At 44.9% G+C, this 24,308-nt stretch overlaps 2 protein-coding genes across 3 annotated transcripts in view; one reads left to right on the top strand and one right to left on the bottom strand.

Moving 5' to 3' along the window:
- The window catches only part of PEX11G (peroxisomal biogenesis factor 11 gamma), a 21,972-nt gene extending 15,588 nt beyond the window's left edge, over positions 1-6,384 (bottom strand). The window contains exons 1-2 of one of the 2 annotated variants that reach the window (XM_027844157.1): positions 6,301-6,384; positions 3,388-3,576 (exon numbers count right to left, since the gene is read on the bottom strand). In XM_027844157.1, coding sequence (XP_027699958.1) covers positions 3,388-3,576; positions 6,301-6,360 — 249 coding nt within the window. In that variant the 5' untranslated portion in view covers positions 6,361-6,384. Of the gene's footprint in view, positions 1-3,387; positions 3,577-5,856; positions 5,931-6,300 lie in introns of those variants that run through there. The other variant, XM_027844159.1, reaches the window with a different exon arrangement.
- A 9,489-nt stretch (positions 6,385-15,873) lies between these two features.
- Positions 15,874-24,308, top strand: part of TEX45 (testis expressed 45) — an 11,645-nt gene continuing 3,210 nt past the window's right edge. The window contains exons 1-5 of the mRNA XM_027844104.1: positions 15,874-16,423; positions 17,527-17,630; positions 17,728-17,828; positions 21,528-21,643; positions 21,862-21,977. Coding sequence (XP_027699905.1) covers positions 15,874-16,423; positions 17,527-17,630; positions 17,728-17,828; positions 21,528-21,643; positions 21,862-21,977 — 987 coding nt within the window. The remainder of the gene's footprint in view (positions 16,424-17,526; positions 17,631-17,727; positions 17,829-21,527; positions 21,644-21,861; positions 21,978-24,308) is intronic.

Here is a 24,308-nt window from a genome sequence, read left to right as displayed (position 1 = left end):
CCCCCCCCCCCCCCCCCCCCCCCCCCCCGTTCTCTTCCTCCCATCTGCCTGCTCCTTCATGCTTCATCCTTTTTCCTCTGGTATTCTCCAGTGCTTTATCATAAGCCCTCTTTTCTTCTTTCTCTTTCCTCTATGCTACTGATTTCATTCACTCCCATAGATTCAATTATTAACCCTTAGCAAATGATTCCCGAATCTACATATCCAGCCCAGTTTTGCCTCTGACTTCAGTCCTATACCTCCAACTGTACTGGCAGACATCTCTGCCTGGCTATTCATGGCCTCTCCAACTTCCCTTGTCCAAACTGCACTCATCATCTTCTCCCCTGTACCTGACCCTTTACCCACCTTCCCTATGTCTGTTGTTGACATCATCATTCTCTTTGTTACCTGTGTTCAAACCCTGAACTCTATGACTCTTCCTTTGCCTTCACCCCCCAAATCTAATCTGTTGCTAAGTTCTGTTGATTCTAGCACCACCATTTCTCCTATCTGCCAATCAGCACCTCCTATGTGCAGACACTGCCAGCTTTTCTCCATCTATGCTGTACTTTCACCATCCCAGCCCAGGCCCTGTTTCATTTCTTGCTTGTGATGCTTTACCAGCTTAGAACTGACTTTCTTGTCTCCAACTCATCCTTCACACAGATGTCAACATCACCCTCCTAAGGACTGACCTTCTCACTTCTCTGCCAAAAAACAACTTTGATGGTTCCCTGTTGCACATGGCTAAAATGCAGCTTCATCCAGCCCCATTAGCCTGGCGTTTACCATCCCTCCTGCTTCTCTTTCTGTCTTCCACACTAAACCACACACACCCACCTTGACAGCCTGGCCTGAGCTGATCTACCAGCTCCTTCTGAGCTCGCCGTGCCAGTGAAGTCAGACAAGCCATTCCTGGGGCCCACGATGCCCTCGCTCTTCACCACTTCCTTTCAGTGTCTGCCTTTTTTTCACAACTTAGCTCAATTGCCAACTCTTTAGTGAAGCCCTCCTCCAGTTTTTCTGGAGTAGTCTGGTTAAAGCTCTCCTCTGTCCTCTGCATGCACTCCCTGCATTCACTCAGATGGAGCCATATACATACAGCACCTGCCACACTCCTCAGATGCAAAGACTGTGTCACTTGCTATCTTTGCATTTCTGAAACCTTGCATACAGACACAGGGCTAAGGACTGAACCTTTGATGTGGTTTTAGGGAACTCCTTGATGAAAATAATCTCTCCACCAATACAGGTTGGCACCTGCACCTCTCTGCAGTTTATAGGCTTAGAAAATTGACTACAGCACTGAGAAGTTGACTTGCCCAAAGTTAAACAGCTAGTAAGAGTCAGTGGTAGGATTTGAACTCAGGTCTTCCTGACTTGGAGGCCAGCTTTCTATTTACTAGGCCACACTGCTTTGCATAGACCAAGAGTTTAATAAATATTTGTTAAATTGATGGGTATGGAAATCTGTCTTATCCTACAGGAAAATAGGGGGGGAAGGGGACAAGAGAGTAGGGAGATAATAGACAGGAGGGCAGATTGGGAAAGGGGGTAATCAGAAGCAAATACTTCTGAGGAGGGACAGAATCAAAAGAAAGAATAGAATAAATGGGGCGGGGCAAGATAGGATTAAGGGAAATAGAGTTAGTCTTTCACAGTATCTCTACTATGGAAGTGTTTTGCATAACTGCACATGTATAACCTATATTGAATTGCTTGCCTTTTCAATGAAGGTGGGTGGGGAGGGAGGAAGGGAGAAAATTTGGAACCCAAAGTTTTAAAAACACATGTTTATAAAAAAATATTTTCACATGCAACTGGGAAATAAGAAATATAGGAAATGGGGTACAGAAATCTATCCTGCCCTACAGGAAAATAGAAGGGGAAGGGGATAAGAGAAGTGGGGGAGAGATAGAAGGGAAGGCAGACTAGGGGAAGGGGTATTCAGAATGCATGTCATCTTGGGGTGGGGGGAGGGGTGAGATAGGATAAAACTTGGAACTCAAAATCTTGTGGAAATAAATGTTGAAAACTAAAAATAAATAAATTTATTCATAAAAAAAAGAAAAAAATGTTCATTAAATTGAATTCCTGAGCCTGATGAGGGCACCAAATGTCATTTGACCTCACCAGGACACAGCCTCTAAAAAAGGACCTGTCAGATACAGCTATTGACTGTCTTTTATAGCTCTTCATATTCTGATCAGGAAAATAACTGCCTCCTAAAATCCCTTGTAATGCAAATGTGTGGCCTAGTAACTAGAGGTAATTCCTTATGGAGCTACTCTACAGAGCTACTGCTGCTAGGGCTAACTGTAACTATGGAAGACAGGAGGAAGCTGAGACTGAGGGAATGAGTCATGTTTTAGGAAGTGCACTGAGGAAAAATGCCAAACACAGAATAACTGGAATGACCAATCTTGGTTCTAGAGAAAGGTAGGAGTGTGGGTGTGGAATGTTGCACACAGATGTAGTCACTGAGTTGATTAGCCCTGGCCAACTATTTTTTTATTGTTACATAGGAGGGCTAACAGGGTCGGGTGGAAGACTATATCCAAAAACATCTATGATACAAAAACAAATATGCCTTTTTTTACAAGAAGTTGCACTTAAGGAAAATTATTTTAGATGAGACACTACCAAGTTAGAACAAGTCCATGGGAGGATGACCGCAATGGCAAACAGACTTAAAACCATCCCATGGAAGAATTTGAGAAAGTATAAGATTATGCAACTCAAGTTGGCACCTTAGAAGTCATCTTGGTTATATTTTTCTGAGATATCCAATGGAATGCGAGCTTATATGTCTACCTAGACTGTAATATCCAACAAAACGTGAGTTCGGCAAGGGAAGGGTCCGTATCTTATAGTATTCTGTACCCCCTACACTCAGTCAACATAAGGCTCACCATTACCACCAGGTAATGAATGCTTTAGAGGTGGAAGGGCCTTCAAAGGTCATCTAGTCCAACCCCTTCATTTTATAGATGAGAAAACTGAGGCTCAGTAAGCTGAAGTCACTCGCCCAAAGTCATGCTGGAAATGGCAGAGGTAGGCTTGAGTGCTGGACCCTTTGACTCCTCATCCAGTATTCATTTTTTCCTACCACCATGACAGGTTCCTAGGATTTAAAGCTGGAAGTGATCTCAAACACCACAGTCCTTCATGGTAAACCATTTATCTCTAACAAGATACCTCCAGGGCCCACAGGGGAATTCATTTGTCATAGTCTACTCATTCCGTGATCCTTACATTTACTCTTCTCCCAATGGAGCAAGCGATATTACAAGCTCTTGTAAGAACCAAGAGTGGTTTTAAGCAGCCTCTTTTAATGATGAGAGTCTTCTGATGAGGCCAAATCTAAAACATCATGTTTCTACAGAATAGTTCTGATGTGGTTACCTTAGCACCCAGGCCATACTGCTTGCTGTATGCAAACATAGCCAGGTCATCAAACAACCGCAAGATGGTCCTGCAGTGGCTGAGCTGTGCAGATATCACCAGAAGCCTCTTCCCTACTTCAGATTTGACAGAAGACTGTTCAGCCAGGAGCCCACCAATCAACTGACAGCCATAGCTCAAAGTCCTAATCTGTAGCAAAGCAGAAGCAGCAAGCATGAGAAAGTGGGGCATTGATTTATGATTACATTAATTTATCTGTAGTAGCCAACTATCACTTTTAGTAACTATCTTGGTTTTCAGCTACATAATATATGTTGGTCTTCTATCCCCAACCTGACAACAAAGACCATTTCTTATACAGTACTTCGTTTCTATCCACCAGAGTGGCTGACATAGTGCCGGGCACATCATATTTGCCAAACAGACAGTATTACAATAAAATGTTGAAAATTCATTTTTCAAATATGATCATTTGTGCTATTGTGATAAAATCCCTAACTGGTATTAGCAATGGGTGACAAGACTGAACCAATGAATTTTGAGTTTAAAAAGTTGAAATTTAAAATGGTGGAACTGTATCTGAGGTTAAAGCAACATAGGTCAATGCTCATGTGTTACTGGAAAGTGGAAAATGTGACTCAGGTGGCCTGGGAAGCACTGGAGATATGAATTTGAAACCAACCCCCAGGAGAAAGAACTACTTCAGTGTTACTTGATAAATGTGAACCAGAGGATATCTGTATGCTCACTTATCTGGAAGATGGGTAGGATAAAAAGGAAGTAGAGAAACAAAAAAAAAGCACCTTGTAGCAATCTGCATAGCATACCACCCTCAAAAATGGCCAGGAAATAGATGGTGAACATTCTGGAGCTTTCTCAGGCTACTACAATAATAGTCTAACATTCTCTTGAAAAGTAAATATATCAGACACTTGAGTTCATAACACAATTCTCCAAAATGATTTGTACTTTACTGCAAGATGGAGTCTTGTTACCTTTGCCTATGGTATCAGTGACTCTTTTTCTCTCCCTCACTGCTACAAAATTACAGAAAATTGGTAAAAGCCTAGGGTTAAGGCCTTTGCTAAAGCTTTAAGTTAACCATAAATATTTCATAATAAATGGGACAAATACAGGCAGCACTTTATGGAAGACAGAGCCCTGGCTAGCGAGCCAGGAGACATGAATTCTAGTCAACCTTCTCCTGAAGAGAAAGCTACCAGTTTTTAAATTCAAAAACCATTTTGTAACTATTAAATTCAGGACAAGTAATATTGATCTTTCAGAGAAAAAAACATTTTTAGTTTAGATCATGGCCTGGTCACCTACTAGACGGTGAATTCCATGAAAGCAGCAGCCTTATTTTTTGTGTTCCTTGGAGTACAGGCTCTGCATATAGCAGCCAGAGGGACTTGTGATCTCATAGGTATAAGAAACTCCTACATGAGGAAACTCTTATCAATGCAGGTCTGCATCCCCTCTTCAGCTTAAAAGTTTTACAGAATTACCTAGCCAACTGAAAAATTAGACGGTTTGCCGAAAGTCACAAAGTATCTCAGAGAGGGGCAGAACCAGAAAGGCCTGGGTTCAAGTCTCACATGCAGCAGATATAGAATGGCCCATCATCAGCACACTCCTTGTAGCTTTCATTTGATTATAGAGATTTGTAGAGCCAAAAGAAAACTTAAATTTGTCTAGTCATAGGATTATAAACTTAAAGCTCAAAAGGATGTTAGAAATAATCTCTTCTCATCTATTAATTTTATAGATGAAGACACTGAGACCCAGAAAAGTCATTAACCCAAGGTCACTGAAAGTTGCTGAGCTAGGATTCAAATGACAATGCAGTTCGGTGCAGTAGAAAGCAGGCTGGAATTGGATCTGGAGGTCTTAGATTCAACCCCTGCATTTCCCACTTAAAATATCATTGTAAGTTTGAGATCATTTACTTCTCTGGGTCTTGCCTATTTCATCTATAAAATGAGGAGGTTGGACCAAACAACCTCCAAGATTCCTTCTAATTCTAAGCTTGTAATCACTGAACCTAGAATTGGAAGGGACTAGAGATCATCTAGTCCAGTTGCCCTTATCCTTTTCTGTGTCACCAGATCCCTCTGACAGTTTGTTGAAGAATAATGTTTTTAAATGAATTTTTAAAACCATACAATTGTATGAAACTAATTAAGGTGAATTAGTTATCGAAATATTTAAAACAAAAACCAAGTTCATGAACCCCAAATTAAAAAGTCATCTGGTCCAACACCATTTTACAGGTGAGGAAAATGAGGCCCAGAGAAACTAGGGACTTTGCTCAGGGTCATACAGGTGGGTGCTGCAGATCTAGGGTTCTAACTGGAGTTCCCTGAGGGCAGGGATTGTCTTTTGCTTTTCTTTATATCCCAGCACTTTGAACAATGCAGGAACGCTGCTGGAGTTTAATAAATGTTTCTTGACTTAAGATTTGTTTACCAAGGTCCTCTAGCCCCAAATCCAGGACTCCAGGAATCCTGGTCCTGGGAGGGCTCTTCACATTTTAACTGTCCGACCACTCAAGGAAAAGATGGGGAAACTGAGGCCCCAAGAGCAGTGGTGCTTTAGCGAGGTCCTGCCCCAGAGCTCGGGAGTGGCTGGGGGTGGGGTGGGGGGTCCGAGCCCACGTCTTCTCTGTTCCCAGGGGCCTTAGGGGCAGAAACGCGGGGAGGCCCCCACTCCTTCCACCGAGGGACTTTGCTGCTTCGGACCCTGGCTGCTCGGACCGGGCCTGCAGGGACATCCCGCCCACGGAACCCGGGGCCCACAGTCGGGCCGGGCTGACCCTCGGGAACGAGAAGGAGGAGGGCACAGCGAGAAGCCCGCGGCCCCGTCAACCTCCCCCGCCTCCGAGGTCCGGTCCCAGCCCGCCCGGGGCCTCACCAAGCGGTCCCGGCCTCTATAGGACTCCAGCGAAGACACTAGGCCGCTCAGCGCCGCCATGGCAACACTTCCGGGCAGGCCGTGGTGATGTCAGCACGCTGCGCGAGAGAGCGGAGGGGCGGGGCTTGCGGGCCATTCATAAGTCCCCGCGCCGTGTAGCTTTCTGGGCTGCGCTAACCTGGGCCTATCTTTCTTAACCTCTTATGTTTAAATTTCCATCATCCTAATTTTAAAGACTGGGGAGATGGGGCGGGGAGAAAGGACTTTAGAGTTCGTATAGGCCAGTTTCACCAGCTTCCTCATTTTGTAGATGAGGAAAATGAGGCCCAGAAAGAGACTTGCTCCAGGACCTCATCTGTAAAATGGGAATAATAACAGCACCTGCCTCCCAGAGTTTATAACAAGATAACAAGCACTATGCAAATGCTAGCAGTTATTAGTATCATTCTTCCATATGACAGTGCCTCCCTTTTAATTCAATTTGATTCAGTTCAACAAATATTTATTAAGGAATATCACGTGTACTAACAAATATTTACTAAGTATTTACTTTTGCAAGGCATTTCGTTAGACGGCTGGGACACAAAACAGCCCCTGCCTTCAAGGAGCTTCTCCTGGGGGAACTCAATGAGTACCTAGATTAAGTCAATACAAATTAATTTCAAGAGGCAGCCAGTACTAATAACTGAGAACATTAGGAAATGCTTTGGGTAGAAGGTGTCCTAGCAAGGAAAGAAGGTAGGGATATTAATTAAGAGGAAGATAGAAAACATTCCAGACATGGGTGCAAATGTCAGCCTTTGCTAGGATGCAGAGACAGGAGACAGAACAGATGGTAACCTTGTTTGGCTGAAACTGAGAGAGTAATTAGAGAAGTTAACATGAAATAAGGCTGGAAACCCAGGGGAGGGGCCTGTGGCTTGTTACCAGCGGGGCCTCTTCAGAGAGTTTCCTGCTCTGCAAAGGGAGCAGTCGATGGGGTTCGTTGGGGCAGGTGGAGGAGCTTCCATGTGCAGTCCGGGCCCTGGTGTGTCAAGACAGCTGAAATTTACAAAACCATTTTAAGGTTACAAAGCACTTTACATACATTATTATCTCACTGTAGATTTCCAGCCTCATTACCAAGTCAGAACTACAGGTATTATTAACATTTTATGAATCAAAGGATCAGAGATTGGAAAGTTGGAAGGGACCTTATAAGTCACATCTTGTCCAAACTCTTTTGTTTGATAGCTGCAGAAACTTTCTGAGGCCCAAAAAGGGAAGTGATTTGGTCAAAGTCATGTGGGTCTTACAGCTGGGTGGTGCGTGGATAGAAAGCTGGCCTGAAATCAAGAAGTCCTAGGTTGAAATCCAGTCTTCAGATATTAGCTGTGTGACCCTGGGCAAGTCACTTAACCCTGTTTGCCTCCATTCCCTTATTGGCAAAATGGGGGTAATAATAGCACCCATCTCCCAGGATTGTTGTAAAACCCAAATGAGAAAACATGGATAAAGTGCTTTGTAAACCTTAAAATGCTATATAAATGCTAACTAGTATTATTATTATCTACATAGAGATGACAGTTGAACCCAGGGGAGATAATGAGGTCACCAAGCGAGTGAGTAGGAGAGAAAGAAGAGTTCCTAGAACAGAGCCTTGGGATACACCCTGAGTTAAGGAGCATGACATGGATGATAGCCCAGCAAAGATGACTGGTCAGCAATGGGCAGTTACGAAGGAGGAGAACCAGGAGAAGGGTTACAAAAACCCAGAGGAGGAAGTCAGGGAGGTCAGCAGAGCCAAATGCAGCAGAGAGTTCAAGAAGCATGAGGAATGAGAAAAGGACATTAGTTTGGGCTACTTTGAAGAGAGTGTTTCAGTCGAATGATGGTGGCAGAGAGTGAGCAACAAGGAAGTGGGTGCCCCAAGTGTAGACTAAGTGTAGATAATTTTTACAGGGTGTTTATCTGGGATAGGGAGGAGAGATATAAGACATTAACTAGCAAGAATGATAGAATCTAGTGAGATGATTTGTTGTTTGTTCTTAAGAATGGGAGAGATGTTTGTGAGTTGCAGAGAAAGAACCAGTAGAGAGAGGGATTGAAAATTAGAAGTGGGTAGTAATAGTGGGACAATCTGCTTAGAGAAGATGAGAAGGAAAGAGGGATCAAGGTCTAGCTTTAGTGAGGAGAAGGGTAATCTCTTCATCAGAGATTGGAGTAAAGGAGGAAATAGTTCTGAAATAAGGAAGAGGGGGAAAGCATTGCAGAGCTCATGGAGGACCTCAGTAGAGAGGGGTATGCTGAAGACAGCTCCTACTGGCTCCAAAGAGATTGTTACATTTTCAGTGTGGGAATTACAAATCCGACTTTGGCTTGGTTTGTAAATTGTCTAGACTTAAGAAAGTAGTGGATTAAATGTTAATAATGCAAATTCAAATTGAAAGTGCAGTATTTTTCCCCCAGAGAACCAGCTGTTAAACATTCACTAGCACATCCCAGAAGCCGTGGAACATTTGAGGAAAGAAAAGAAAGTTTGGAAAAGGGCTTGTGGTGAGTAGGATAGAGGAAGTGTAGGGCCTAGTTGAGAATAGAGAACGTGGATTTGTAACTGACATTTGTAGGATTTCATCCATTTCTGTTCAGTAGCACTTGGTGAGTTGATGTAGGGTGACCCAGGGCTGGGGTTTGGCAAGGTGTGAGCTGTCAGGGAGAGATCTGAGAGACAACCTACTCCACTTTAGCATAGCTCTGAGTGCTCTGGAGTTTTTCCTGATGCTGATTCTAATTTTGTCTCTTTGCAACTTCTATCAATTTGCTTTTGTGTCCTCTGGGACCAAGCAAAACAAATCTAATCGCCCTTCCATATGACAGCCCTCCAGACATTTCAAGAGTGTTATTGCGTCTCCCATGAGTCTTTCCCTTTTCCAGGCTACACAGTCTCAGTTTTTTTAAGGGATGCATGGGCTCAGGCAAGGCCCTTTGAGATTCTGGCTACTCATCTCTGACATTCTCCGGCTTATCAGTACGTGAATACGTTTCCTAGAACCGAATTCAGATGTGGTCTAAGCAGGACAGAATGCAGAAGGCCTCTCAGTCAGTTAGTCGATAAACATTTATTAAGCACCTACTATGTGCCAGGCACAGCCTTAGAGGCAGGGATAAAAAGAAAGACAAAAAGACAGTGTTTGCCCTCAAGAAGCTCCCCTCCCAGAGGCAGCTGAGTGGCTCAGTGGATAGAGCACTACCGCCCTGGATTCAGGAGTTCAAATCCAGCCTCAGACACATAACACTTACTAGCTACGTGACCCTGAGCAATTCACTTAACCCCATTGCCTAGCCAAAAAAAAAAAAAAAAAAGAGGGGACAACCAACAGATAAACATGTATAAGCAAGATATAGACAGGATCCATTAGAAATAATTAACAGAGGGAAGGCAGTAGGATTAAGAGGAATAAGGAAAGGCTTCCTGTAGAAGGGTGAGATTTTAGCTGGGACTTAAAGAAGCCAGAAAGCAGAGATGAGGAGGGAGAACATTTAGGGCCTGGGGGACAGCCGGAAAAATTCCTGGAGTTGAGAGATGGAGCCTGTTGTATGAGGCCAGTGTCACTGGGTCGAAAGGCCAGTGGGGGAGGAGTGTAAGAAAGAAGCCCGGAAAGGTCGGGGAGGAGGATCCAGATTATGAAGAGTTTATCACCTCCTTATTTCTTGAAGCTGTGCTCGGTTTAATGCATCCCAAGATGGAATTAGCTTTTCTGGCTGACTGACTGACCATGGATTCATCTGGAGTTTGCCATTTACTCAAAGGCCTATTTCAGACAAACTGCTGTGAAATCTAGGCCTCCTCCATCCTATGCTTGTCCCAATTTAAAAAAAAAAAAAAGGAAGAGAGCAGAGTTTGCAAACAATAGGCAGGGGAGCTTGACTGGAATTCTGGTAAAATTCCAGAACAGATTATCATAGAGATAGCTGGTTTGTAAATTCTGTTCTCTTCTCTTTATTTTTTTTTTAATCGGGATATTTGCTCTGCTGCAGTCTCGGACCATAGATTTAGAGCTGGATGTTAGCGGGCATCTAGTCTGAGCTGAATATTTTGCAGATGAAGAAAGCAAGGCACCCCAAGAGGTTGAGTGATTTGTCCAAGTTCATACAGGTAGGCTGGGACAGAGACAGGATTCAATCCCTGGTGCTCTGACTCCCCACTGTGCCGTGGGGCCCCTCTCTGGTTCTCCCTCCCTCTAGCAAAGTCCATTGGATGCTGCTGCTGCTGCTGCTTCCACTGGAAAGAGTACCTGCTCCATCTCTGGAGCCCCATGGTTTCCCCTTTCCAGGGGCCCCAGGTTTCTCGGATGACTTCCTTCCCAGCAGGGGCTCTCTGGTTGACTCAGCTGTGGTTCAATCAGTCATCCTCAGTGGGGTGTTAAAGGGTCAGTGGGTATCCAGAAGGAGGCAAGCCGTGAAACCTTAGAGTGGGACTACCACGCTGGAAGAAAGACCTCTTCCCCGCTAAACCTCAGTAATGTAAAGCCGCCTGGGGCCCTGTCTGGGCTCATGGAGTCGAGGCCCAGCTTTGGCTCACTGCTCCCCGCACTAGGGCAAATCTCCAAATCTCCAAAATCAAGCTTAGGTATCCTGGTTTCTAAGTTCTAGACTTTCACTTCAGGGGAAATCTTTAAAATAAAGCTTAGATGTAGTTCTAGGTTTCCCCAAATATGGGTAACAAAGCCCCTAGCTCCCTCGTGGGCACTTCAGTTGATAGCATGGGGATTATGGGCTCCAGACAGCTTTTAATTCGCTTGTTTTTGCTGTTCAGTCGTTTGAGTCGTGTCCGCGTGTCCGCCTCTCCATGACCCCATTTGGGGTTTTCTTGGCAGAGATACTGGAGCGGTTTGCCATTTCCTTCTCCAGCTCGTTTTACAGAAGAGTTAGTTCACCCTTCAGGAAATGAACAGGACCCCAAAGAGGCACAGGAGTCCGCGGACAAACAGAGAAACTCTATAAAGCACTCAAAGAGTTTGTTATGCACTCCCCACCCCCTTTCGGAGCAAAACACCCTTGGGGTGCTCTTAACAACCACTCTCTTTCACCTTAGATTCACTTGTACTGGCTGAATAATTCACTGGAGCATAGACTTACAGAGGGAAGAGACTCTCATGGTCAGTTGGTCCAAGGCCTTCCTTTTACAACTGAGGGAAACTGAGGCCAAGAGAAGTTAAGGTGACTTGCCCAAGGTCACACAGTCAGAAATTGAATCCAAGGCCTCTGACTCCAAATCCAGCACTCCTTCAGATGTTATTTAAGAGCTATGTGAATTATCCTCTTCTTTTTCTCCAAGGTCCATGCTTGCTGCATCCAAACATCCTTGTCTTTCCCTAGGAGGGCAGTGCCTGAACATTTGAACTTGGGGAATTCTTTGAACTTGACTCTTGGGAGCTTATCCAGGAGGTAACCCTTAAAGTCTGGAGGCATCCCTCTTGTCTCAGGCTTTGTACAAGCCCATATTTGTGATTCCCACGTGCTTCTACAGGAATTCTATCAATGTCCCAACTACCACCATATCTTGGGCAAGGGAAATTCATTTTCAACAGCTCTAGTCTCTTCTTCAGGGCAGCTAGGTGGTACCATAGTGCACAGAGAGCCAGGCCTGGAGTCAGGAAGACCTGAGTTCAAATCCAGTCTCAGACACTGGCTGTGTAACCCTGGCAAGTCACTTAATCTCAGAAACTGGATTGTAGAGTTTTGGAGAGAAACAAATTGAAAGAAGACTGGAATAGAAGAAGGCCTGCTTATGAAGAGATTTTTTGTTTTAATTTTCTTTGGCCAGAGAAGAGATTTAAATGCCAAACAAAAACTTCATATTTAATCCTAGGGGTAATAATGAGCCACTAGGGTTTATTGAGTTAGAAATATGATATCTTGGGCAGATCTATGCTTCAGGAAAAATCATTCTGGGAGCCTTGTGGAGGTTGGACTAGAGTGGGGAGAGATGAGAGAGGAAGACTAATTTTATTGTTAGAATCCATAAGAGAGATGGAACTAGGATGGTAGCTATATGAGCCAGCGAATGTTATAGTCTTGCCTCAGGTTTGAACCAAAACCAAAACCATTACCTGGTGATGGCATTACTTTTGACCCTCAACCCAGGGCTTTCTCCAGACTGTGTACTCAGAAAGAATATTAAGAGCTCTGATTCCGAAGGTGCTTAACAGTTTTACCAGTCACATTTCACAAAAGCTGGAGATGGGGGTGGGGGGGGTGTTATTTTTCGAACTTTCCAGAGGAAAATAGAAACCCAGAATTGAAAAGGGGCATTCTGAGCCTAAAGGAAGACTGGGACAGAGACTTGAACCCCTTCCTGGCCCTAGGTTCTTTCATGCTGTAGCTAAAGGTTGCCAAGGATCCATTGTGATATGGTAGGACTTTGTCTGACAGAGGAGGGAGGTGGCATGAGTGGGTAGCCAGTGGGAGGGGGTTCTCGGTCACAAATGTGTCGGTGGGATCCTGGAGCCACTATCCTCCAGGCTCTGAAACCATGGTGGAAGAAGAAGTGAGTGCTTGGCCTTGGAAAGGGAGGAGGTTTCCAGGGAGGGGGCTCAGGACAGGGTCTCAGCCTATAACCCTGAGCACTATCACTCCTTAGGTTTTCTTTTTTTATAAAATAGGACTAGAATAGCCTAGGACAGGGTTGTTAAATAGACCCTGTGGGCTACTAGAGTTAAAATGTAATTGGGAAATGTTTAACAACAACAAAAATCAATAAAAATATAATACAACATAGATAGTGTTAGCTTGTGGTTTTCTAAGTCAGTATATGGCCTGCAGGGATCTGTTTCTATTTGAGTTTGACACCACTGGTCTAGGAGATTTAAGTCGGGAATGAACTATGGCTGCCTGAAATCCTAAACCACCAAATTCCTGACCCTAGTAAGGTCACGGAATTTCAGAGCTAGAAGGCAAGTTAATCGTCCCCACACACAAACAAGAATTTCCTCAGCCATGTGTCAGATAAGAGTCCTTGGCCATTCTTTGAGGGAAGACCTGGTAGGAAGAGGAATCCATAACCTCCAGGGACAGCCTAATCCACTAGATACCTCCAATTGTTAGGACTTTTCTTTTACCTCAAGCCTAAATTCCATCTAGTTCTCTCTCTTCCTTGAAATACTTAGAGACAGCCATCTAGTCTTCTCTTCTCCAACCTAGATATCCCTAGTCCCTTCATGTATGGTGTGGACTCAGAGCCGTCTGCCATTTTGATCGTGCCTCACCCACCCCCACCAGTATCCACACCAGGTGGTCAATAATGTGACTCCCAGACCTCCCAACTCTTTGGTGCTCTCCCTTTCTTCAGCCTTGGTAAAATTGCATTTAAAAGAGCCAGAGGCCACACTGGGTTAGGATACAGGAGGCCTCTTTTATACTTGCCTTCCCTCTGGACGAGACAGAGACCTTTAAATGGCCCACTAGGCCACCAGGGAGATAGAATCATCCTAGAGTCATCCTAGAGTCAAATCTTGGGAAAGACATTGACAATATGGAATGCCTCAAAGAAGAGGGACCAGTAAAGCTATAATTAAAATGTGGTACCTGAGGCATGTAATTTGTTCTCAAATTGATTTTGTAATGAATGATTTAAAAAATAATACAGATATGGATTCTACTTGTGATGTTGTTCCTTCGGGGAACTCCCAGAGAAGGAATTTCATTCTACTAATGCAGGTCTGAAATTTATAGTCTCAGAGAGACTTCCTAGGGCCTTGAGAGGTTCAATGACTTGTGCTGGTCACACAGCTGGTATGTGGGCAGAGACAGGATTTGAACCCAGGCCTTCCTACTACATGCCATGATGCCTCTAGTAAACGATACCCAAAATGGTTAAGACCAATTCAGTTGATTAGATGGTGGGAGGGAGTTTCTATCTAGTGCCACACTGATGAATGTCATTAGACTCAGGACAAGTTTAGGCTCTGTGTATGGACAGAGTTTCCCTACATAGCTGTCCCAGCATGGAATGAGTTTCCTCTGAAAGAAGTTAAGTGCTAAGTCATAGAAAATCTTCAATCAGCCAATCAACAAGTATTTATTGAAGGTCTATTATATGCCAGGCTGTGGGGGAGGGTGGTACAGAGAATGAAACAATCCTTACTTCCAAAGATCTTACTTACTAATGGGGGAGACAACATATATAAATACATATAGCAGACACATAAAGCTAAAGAGTACAAAAATACACAAAGTAGTTCATTACAAAGTAGTATGGGAAGAAGGACACTTAACAGTTGGGATAGGGTGGGGGTGGGGGGGATTTGAGAGAGGCTTCCTGCAAAAATGGGTGCCTGCGCCTTGTCTTAAAGGAAGAGATGAAGGCTGGACATCCACTTGTTGGAAATATTGTAGAGGTAGCACTAGTTGACCTTTGAGGTTCCATCCAGACTTGTATCACGATTCTGTTACCGTGAGCTTGAAGTCAAGGTCTTAGGATTTGATAAACTTCCCCACCTGATGTCTGATTACTGACTCCTGGGTTGTTGTCCATTTGGGGTTTTCTTGGCAAAGATACTGGAGTGGTCTGCCATTTCCTTCTCCAGCTCATGAAGAAACTGAGGCAAGCAGGGTTGAGTGACTTGCCCAGGGTCACACAGCTAGGAAGTGTCTGAGACCAGATTTGTCTCCAGGCCCCAGCACTCTATCCACTGTGCCACCTAGCTGCCCTGCTGCCCTGCTGGGAGGGGGCTTCATTTTACCTCAGTTGAAATAAATTCAACAAACAATTATTCAAACAAATTAAAGTCTTTTAACCCCAAATTGCAAAACTCCAAAGGATTTTTCTAGCTCCTCTAGAGTTCAGGTAAGGGATAAGGATGTTAAGGGTCCTAAGTCCCTTCAGACTGTACCTACTGGCTACTTCCAACCCCTTTACTAATACTGCTTGGGCCAAACTTTTTTTTCTTCCAGAAGGTAGGACAGCAGGGAAGCTGGGCTGGTCTGGAGTCTGGGTCATTCAGGACCTTCCGCTTCAACCCTAGGATATTTTTGCTTCTGTATTGCACTTACATAATGCCGTACATTATAGTTATCAGTTGGTATCATTTCCTCTAGTAGACTGTAAGCTTTTTAAGGGCAGGGACTAGGTCTTATCTAGACTTTGTATCTCTCCCAGAATTCTTTGCCCCAGTAACCTTTAGTCAGTCTGTCAACAAACATTTATTATGCTTTAACTATGTGCCAGGCACTGGCCGAAGAGCTGAGCGTACAAATTTGAGTAGAAAGAAAGACAGTCCCTGACCTAAAGAATTTTACTTTCCAATGAGAAAAACAACACATAAAAGAAAGCTGAAAAGGGTGAGATAATCTTGGAAAGTACTTAGCACAGTACCTGGCACATAGTAAATGTTGTTCCTCCTCCTCCTCTTCTGTATTAAAGAGGTAACTTTTAAATAAATGTGTGTTAAATGAATGAGTGATTAAATTAACAAATGAAATCCAACATTGCTAACCATTTGCTCTCTCTTTGCATTGGCAGGACAGTAGTATATAGCCCCTGAAATTCTACTTGGGCTCAAACTGCCACCTGGCTCATTCTGTGAGACCAGGATGGCTGACAGCCCCCCAAAGCTCCTCCCTGCTCCCCTCCCCAGAGTTGAGTTCCTCAAGTCCTCGCACTTCAAAATTGGCCCTGACCCCCGCCTTCCAAAAGGATGTATGAAGACTACTTTTGGTAGTTGGTTCCCTGCCCATTGGGGCGCCCATGCAGCGGCCCCCTTCCTGCCAGGCCCCAGCAAGGGGCTCTTCCATCAGGACCTGGATAAGATCCGAGAGATAACCAGTGAGACACACACAGCCTTTCCTGTCCGTGACACAAACAGCTCCCAACCAAGCATCAACTTGCCAATGCAAACCAGCAACCTGAAGATGCATGGAGACCCCCGAATCAATGTCTTCAAGACCACTTTCCAAGAGAAGTACACCTCCCCAGGACCTGAGGCTTTCAATCCTTTCACCAAGGAAGCCCGAAGGCAGTTTGATAAAGACAGCTTCCCCAGTGGAGACAAAGACAAGTTGGGGATCCCTCTGACTCATAATCGCCAGGTCTTCGTGCCCCAGCACCAGATCCCACAACCCCGAGCTCCTTCCCTGCACCTGGGTGAGGGGGAGAGTCACCCTAATTCTGCCTCAGCTCCAAGCCCTGGGGTGTGGCCCTATCCATGGTCTGTCTTTACATGGGCTCTGGTTCCCACTTTGTCCTGGCCCTAGCCTTAAAGGGCCCATAGTCTCAGATTCTTTCCTTCCTGCTCCCCTGCCCTGCTTTGCCTCCTGTCCCCAGCTCCCAAGGAGATCAGGAGAGAGCAATGGATGGTAAAGCTGAAGTATTTCCCTCTCCCAGGAGATCCAACCACGCTTGACTTCCCTAAACCCCTTTCTCAGGTATAAGTTAGCAGTGGGGAAAGTTCAGGGAGAAGCACAGCCTTCACCAGAACCTAAGCTGGGCTTTCATCATGGGAAGATTCACCTTTGTTCTACCCCACCTGCCCTGACCTCACACCCTACACACATCTCCTGCAATGAAAGACCCTGGGTCTGGGAGTCAGGAGACCTGGGTTTTTGCCCCAGCCCAGTTACTGTCTTGCTCGGTGAATTTGGGTGAGGCCTCGTCCTTCTCACTGCTGCAATATTCCTTCTGTGAAAATGAAGCTAATAATCCCCATCCTCCTTTGCTCCCAGTTTTATTGTGATCTTGGAAGGTAGACGATATCTCTGTGTCTTTCTCACTACCCATCTCCTCTTGGTCTTCCTCTTTTCTCTTTGTCATGGTCTTCCCCTGTTTCTGTTTCTGGCTTTTTTCTCCTCCCTTCTTTGTACCCCTCTTTCTTTGTGTTTCATTTTTCTCTAACTACCCCTCTCCCTTCTGTGTCTCTGTCTTCTTCCTTCTGTCTCCTTTTCTATCTGTTTTTTTTCTTTCTGTTCTGCTGTGTCTGTCTCTGTCTTCATGTCTCTTGATTTCTGTTCTATTCTTTTTCTCTGTTTCTTTTCTCTTTCTTTGTTTCTCTATTCTTTTCACCCCTACCTCCAACTATTCTTGTTCTGATGTTTCTCTCTGATTCTGTCTCTCCGTGTCTCACCTGGCCCCCACTTTTTTCCTGATTCTCTGACACTGCCTCCCTCTCTTTTTGGGCTTCTCTCCTCAAAAATCTCTTCCTGCTCTGATCTCTGTTCCTCCTCATCCCCTTTCACCTGTACTGTTGCTAGGAGGACCTTCTCACCTGAAGTGGGGAATGGAGCCTTATCCAGATACCTCCTATCGAGAGGAATTCCAAGGAAAATGTATTTCTCCTATCCATCTCTGTGAGAAGGTAAACCTTTGCCTCACTGAATGCAGTGATGAGGGGTAGGCGGGAAGCCCTCTCTGGTTTCATCACTCTCCCTGACTGCCTGCCTGTGTGTCTGCAGCCGAATTCCCACCTGCAGTTAGGAGACTCCAAAATTGGCCTGGAAGGAATCCGTTCAGAGCAGAAGAATGCCTACACTCCTCAGGGTCTGCCCGAGCACAGGTATGGCTAAGATCCTGTTGGGAGGTGGTCCCAAATGGAGGGACAAAATCTGCCTGAGCCGGTCCTGAGAAAGCCCATGCCTTGGTTCAAGCTGGGAAGGGGCCCCAGCACCCCTTGCTGATATCACTACCACACCCCCTTGGGGAGCTCTCCCAAGCATTTCCTTTCAGGAGGCTGATGGCCCTTCCTGCCAAAAGCCAGTGCCTGAAATTCCACCATTATAAAATTTATACTGTCAGAACTAGAAGGGGCCCTAGAGCTACAGAGAGAGGACCCTCTCTTCCTCAACCGTACAAATGTTTGGCAGAGGCCTCAAATTCACTCTTGTTGGCTAGTCTTTTGCTAGTCTTTCTACCTTTCTTCTCGGCATCATTCTTCCTTTTTCTTTTCCCTCTCTGAATCTTTCCTCTTCATTTTCTTCCTTTTCCTCCTTTTTTTCTTCCCTCCTCTCCTACTTTTTCCTCTTCCTCACTATTTTCTTGTCTTCTTCTCTTCCCTTCCTCTTCCTCTTCCCCCTTTTCCCTCTCCTTCCTCTTTCCCCCCTTCCCCTCTCCTCTCTTGCTCTTTCCTCCCTTTTCCTCCCCTTCTCTCAGCTCATTTGTTATCTCTTTTTTTCTCTCCTTTTCTTTCCTCCTTCCATGCATATCCTTTTCTTCTCTTCCTCTACCCTTTTCTCCTCCTCCACCTTCCTTTTTTTCCTCCTTATCATTCTTTTCCTATCTCTTCTCTCCTTTTTCCTTCACTTTCTTCTTCTCCTGCTTATAATTTCCTCCTCTTGCTCTTCATCCCTCCCACTACACCAAATTATTCCTCCCAGGCCCTCTGGGAGAATGTTTATCACTTAGTTAAACAACAAATGTATAATATGCCCATTATGTAGCTGGCTTTGTACTAGGAGCTGAGATGTACACATAATGAATGAAACAATCTCTGCTCATTAGAAGCTTACATTTAATGGGGAGGAGACACAAAGTAAATATATAAGGACATAGGAAAAATAAAAAGAAAATCATAATAAAGTAAATATAGGGTAGCTTGGAAGGGAGGGCACTAGCATTTGGGATCAGGAAAAGTTTCGTGCAGAAGATGGTGCCTCAGCAGCATCTTAAAAGAAGAGAGGAACTCTGAGAGCCAGAGGTGAGGAGGGGGTACATTCCAAACAGGAAGACTAGCCATGAAAGGCATAGAGAGGTAGATTTAGTGGTTTGTGTGAGGAACATGGTGAGAGAGAAAGTAATGTTCAATAAGGCTGGGAAGATAGATTGGGATGGGGTCGTGGAAGGCTTTAAAAGCCAAATAGAGAAGTGTTTATTTGAACAGAGGGTGCAAAAGGAAGTCACCAGAATTAATTGAGCAGGGGAGAAGCATGGTCAGATCTCTCTTTGGGAAAATAATTTTGGCTTCAGTGTATAGATGCACCAGCAAGGTGAGAGACCAGGTAGGAGGATGTTGCAAAAATCTAGGTGAGAGATGATAAGGGCCTGAACCAGGGTACGAGCTAGCTGTGTGTGTAGAGACAAGGGGTCAGAGAGATGAGATGTTATATGGGGGGGCAGCTAGGTGGCTCAGTGGATAGAGCACAGGACCTGAAGTCAGGAGGACCTGAGTTCAAATCCGACAGACAGACACTTAACACTTACTAGCTGTGTGACCTTGGACAAGTCACTTAACCCCATTGCCTAGCCAAAAAAAGAAAAAAGAAAAGAAAAGAAAAAAGAAAAGAGATGTATGGGTAAAAATAGCAAGGTTTGGCAATTGCTTTGAATATGTTGGGTAAGGAAGAGGAAGGAATATAGGATAATGTCAAAATTACTAACTTGGGACACTGGAAGGATGATGGTTCCTTCAGGAGAAATAGGGAAGCTTGGAAAAGGGGAGTGTTTGTAGGAAAAATAATGAGTTCAGTTCTGGATGTATTGAGTTTGGGATGTCCCATAGGCATTTGGTGATGGAGGATGAAAGCTCAGATATCTAGATGTGGGAGCCATTTGCATAAAGATGATGGTTAAACACATGAGAGCTGGTGAGGTCACCTAGAGAAAGAGTGCAGAGAAAGCAGAGAAGAAGGCTTAAGAAAGAGCCATGCAGGACATTTGTGGGTAGGGAACATGATATGGAAGGTGAACTAAGAAAGGAGGATGAGAAGTCATACAGGAGGAAAACCAGGAGAGATCAGCGTCACAAAAACCAGCAGAGGAGAGGAAAGAGTGTCCAGCAGGAAGAAGCAGTCAAACAGGACCAAAGGGAGTAGAGAAGTAGACAAGCATGAGAATGAGGAAAGACCATCAGAGCTGACAATCAAGAGATCACTGGTGATTCTGGAGAGAGCTGTTTCAGTTGAGTGATGGAGTTAAAAGCCAGATTGCAAAGGGAAGGGATTGGAATGAGCAAAATGGCACCTGCCTTCTGCCAGAGAGATGATGATTTAACATGCAGAACGAGACATATATTTTTGCACATGGCCAATGGGGGAATTTGTTTTGCTGGACTATGCATATTTGTTATGGGGTTTTCTTTTTCTTTTTCTTTTGTTTTGTTTTGGTTTTTTTGTTTTTTTGGTGAGACAATTGGAGTTGTCTTTTTATCGGTCAATTGGGGTGGGGTGCAGTGGGAGGAAGAGATAATAAATGCTCGAAAAGTAAATATATTTTAAAAGAAAAAGGGAAAAATTAAAATTATATTGATAAAAAGACTAATAAAGGAGTAAGAGGAGAGGAAATAGAGTCTGTAAGTGTAGACAACTTTTTCAAGGATTTTGACTAAGAAATGGAAGACAGATATAGGATAATAACATGGGGGGGGAGGGTCCATTGAAGATTTTTTTTTTAATTGAAGGGGAGAGGGGGTACATATGACTGACGTTACAATTTACTGGAGAAGGTGAAAAAGGATGAGAGCAAGTGCAATGAAGAGACATCTTCGGCTAGGAAAAGCGCCACTTCTTTGTCAGAGACTGGTGGAGAGGGAGAGTAGGACATAATGTCGGGGTGTTTTGAGGTGGGGAGAAGAGGGAGCTCATGATGAATGGCCTCAGCAAGGTCCTCAGGTAAGAGACAGTGCAAGGGGTAATGTGGAAGGTTTGAGGAGTGAAGAGAAGGTTTGGAATAGCTTCTGTGGGGAGTGAGACAGGGGATCGAATAAGAAGAATGCCTTGCTGCAGCAAGGACCCAGCTGAGGTTGGAGAACATGAATTGGTCATATATCATCTGGTCACCATGGTTGTGTGACTTGCTTCAGCTCCATTTAGCAGCATGTGAATAGGAGTAGATGATGGAGGTAATTGGTGGGAGTGATCCAGGCTAGGGCTGCCAAGAGATGAGTAGTGATGGGATAATTCAGGGAAGGGTTGGAGATGATGCATAGGATAGAAAGGATCATAGGATCTTGTATTTAGAGCCACCTGGGAACTTAGAGAATGAGTCTTTAGTTTACAGATAAGGACTTGCCTGGAGTCTGTGACTAGCCAATTGTCTGAGGTGTGATTTGAACCCTGCCCGCTCCCCTCCTCCCTTCCTGATTTCAGTTCTATCCACTACACCCTAGGATGGCTGAAGAGAGTTGAGGGTGTGGATCTAACTTTGGGAGGAATTGGGCCAGTAGGCACCTAGTGGGACCTAGAACTCCAGGGGGACTTAGGCGCTTCTTCTGCCTGGTCCAGAGGTCTTTGCCCTTCTGTCTCCTTCCATCTCTCCATGGCAGGTATAACAAGAAAGAGGCTGTAGCCCACATTTTCCAGGTGAACATTCAGCCTGGGGATGGCCATTTCCATGCCTATGTCCCAGGTTGCGAGGATGTGGCTTCTGTGGATACATCTGGTAGGCAGGGACAGGGGCAGGGTCTGGGTTCAGACCAGGGCAAAGCAGGGCAGAGAGTCTGGATGAGGGACAAGGACAGAGATAGAACTGAGGCAGGGAAAGTGACGGGCAAGGATGGGAGAGGGTGGGGAATACAGTCCCTGTTGGACAGAGGAACTGATGGGGAGATGACAAATCAGGATCTGACAGGTGGACCCACCTATGTCTCCCCTAAACAGAGCCAGTCTTCAAGCAGCAAACTGTACCCGATTCATTATTACTGAAGGGAGACCAAGACCCTGAAAGATGCCGGGAAAGAAGCAACTTCACCACAAATCACCACTCCTTTACCTGGGTCAGTCCCTGCTTCCCCAACAGGGATCCCATTCTCCTGATGCTGGAAGCTTTTGGGGGTGACAATCTTTACTTTTCAAAGCACCTCCCTAACCATCTTCTCAGTGCACAACTGGTTACATGGAGTTGGGAGGAGAAAGGTGCAGGGCAGGGATCACTTTCCTCTCTTGTTACAGAAACTTATGTGTAACTCCCAGATCTGTAAATCCTTATCTGAAACTCCCAGAGAGGAGAAGAGACTTGCCCAAAGTCACACAATAAGTGAGTGGCAAAGATAGAAGAACATGGTGCAGTGGATAGAGCACCAGCCCTGGAATCAGGAGGACCTGAGTTCAAATCTGGCCTCAGACACTTAACACTTACTAGCTGTGTGACCTCAGGCAAGTCATTTAACCCCATTGCCGAGGGCCCCCCCCCCCCAAAATATGGAAGAACAACACTGATCTACCCATTCCTACTCCAGGGTTCTGTCTATTGCACATGCAGTAAACATTTATTAAGTACCCACTACATGTCAGGCACTGTGCTGTCTGCTGGGGATACAAAAAGAAGCAAAAGATAGTCCTTACCCACAAGGAGCTTATAGTCTAATGGGAGACCACTTGCAAACAAATATATAGGATAAATAGGAAATAATTAATTGGGGGAAGGCACTAGAATTAAGAGGGGTTGGGGGCAGCTTCCTATAGAAGGTAGGATTCTAGTTGGGACTTGAAGCCAGGGAGGCCAGTACTCAGAGCAGAGGGGCCAGAGCATTTCAGGCATGACTGACAAAAAATGACTGGATCAGAGAGTATATGTCAGGGAGTAAGGTGTCAGAAGATGGCAAGATAGGCCTGGGCAAGGTTATGAAGGACAGAGAATTTTGTATTTGATCTTGGAGGTGATCGGGAGTTTATTGAGTAGGGGGTGACATGATCAGGACTGAGCTTTGGGAACATTAGTTTAGTGACTGAATGGAGATTGGATTCGAGTGGGGGAGACATCTGAGGCAGGCAGACTCACCAACAGGCTATTTGTAATAGTCTAGGCATGAGGTGATGAGGATCTGGACCAGGGTTTGGGCAGTGTCAGAGGAGAGAACATATATGAGAGATATAGCAAAGGTGAAATTGACAGGCCTTGGCAACAGCTTAGACATGGGCGGTGAGAGCTGGTGAGGAGTCCAGCATGACTCCTAGGTTATGAACCTGAGGATGGGAGGATGGTGCTACCCTTGACTGTATTAGTGAAGGTACGAAGGGGTGAGGATTTAGAGAGAAAGATAATGAGTTCTGGTTTGGATGGATCAATGTTTAAGATGTCTACTGGACATCTGGTTCAAGATATCTGAAAGACAGTCGGAGATGCGAGATTGGAGGTCAGCAGAGAGGTTGGGGCAGGAGAGGTCGATTTGAAAATCATCAGGTTAGAATAGTCATTAAATCCAGGGGAGCTGATGTGATCACCAAGTGAAGGAGTGTAGAGGAAGAAGAGAAGAGGGTCTAGGTCAGAATCCTGAGGGACACCTCTGGTTAAAGAGATGATCTGGAGGAGAATCCAGTGAAGGAGACAGAGGAGGAGTGGTCAGAGAGGTAGGAGGAGAACCAGGAGACAGTGAAAACCTGCTTGCCTCCCTCCTCATCTTTCCAGGCACCCTGAATGTAACTCCTGACCTTGGCATCTGGGGAAAGGTCCTGGCCAGGGCTTTGGGGGAGAAGGAAAATCCTTCCTTACAGTTTCTGCACCTGAGAAGGAACAGTAAGGGACCACCCTTGGGGGCATCCAGCTGGGCTCTGGTTCTCAGAGCTCTTACTGGTACATCACTGTGGGGATGGGAGGAGGTAGGGAACCCACAGCATCACAATAATAGCACACATTTATCTAGTGCTTTACAAATGTTACCTCCTTTGATCCTCACAACAACCCTGAGGGGTGGGTGCTATTATAGTACCCATTTTACAGATGAGGAAACTGAGGCAAACAGCGATGAAATGAATTATTCAGGGTAACAAAGCTAGTAAGTAAATCCTAAGGCAGGATTTTAACTTGGGGGCTTCAGAGGTCTTCTAGTTAAACCCCCTTCATTGATGGCTGAAGCCCATAGGAAGTTAAGCGAATTTCTTGAGGACAGCATTCTTTCCATTGTATCACACTATTTTCAGGCTGTGGGTAATTTTACTACTGGGTACCTTCTTAGATATTTATTGACTATGGTTCTGTGAAATTCTGATCTGTGATATTGCTATCTTTTCCTCCTTTCTTCCTTCTTTCCTTCCTTCTTTCCTTCCTTCCTTCTTCCTTCTTTCCTTCCTTCCTTCCTTCCTTCCTTCCTTCCTTCCTTCCTTCCTTC

This window comes from Vombatus ursinus, unplaced genomic scaffold, assembly GCF_900497805.2.
Source record: "Vombatus ursinus unplaced genomic scaffold, bare-nosed wombat genome assembly UNPS02014935.1, whole genome shotgun sequence".
Taxonomy (NCBI): Eukaryota; Metazoa; Chordata; class Mammalia; order Diprotodontia; family Vombatidae; genus Vombatus; species Vombatus ursinus.
Note: the sequence above shows the minus strand (reverse complement) of the source record. Positions and strands in the feature narration are given on the sequence as shown.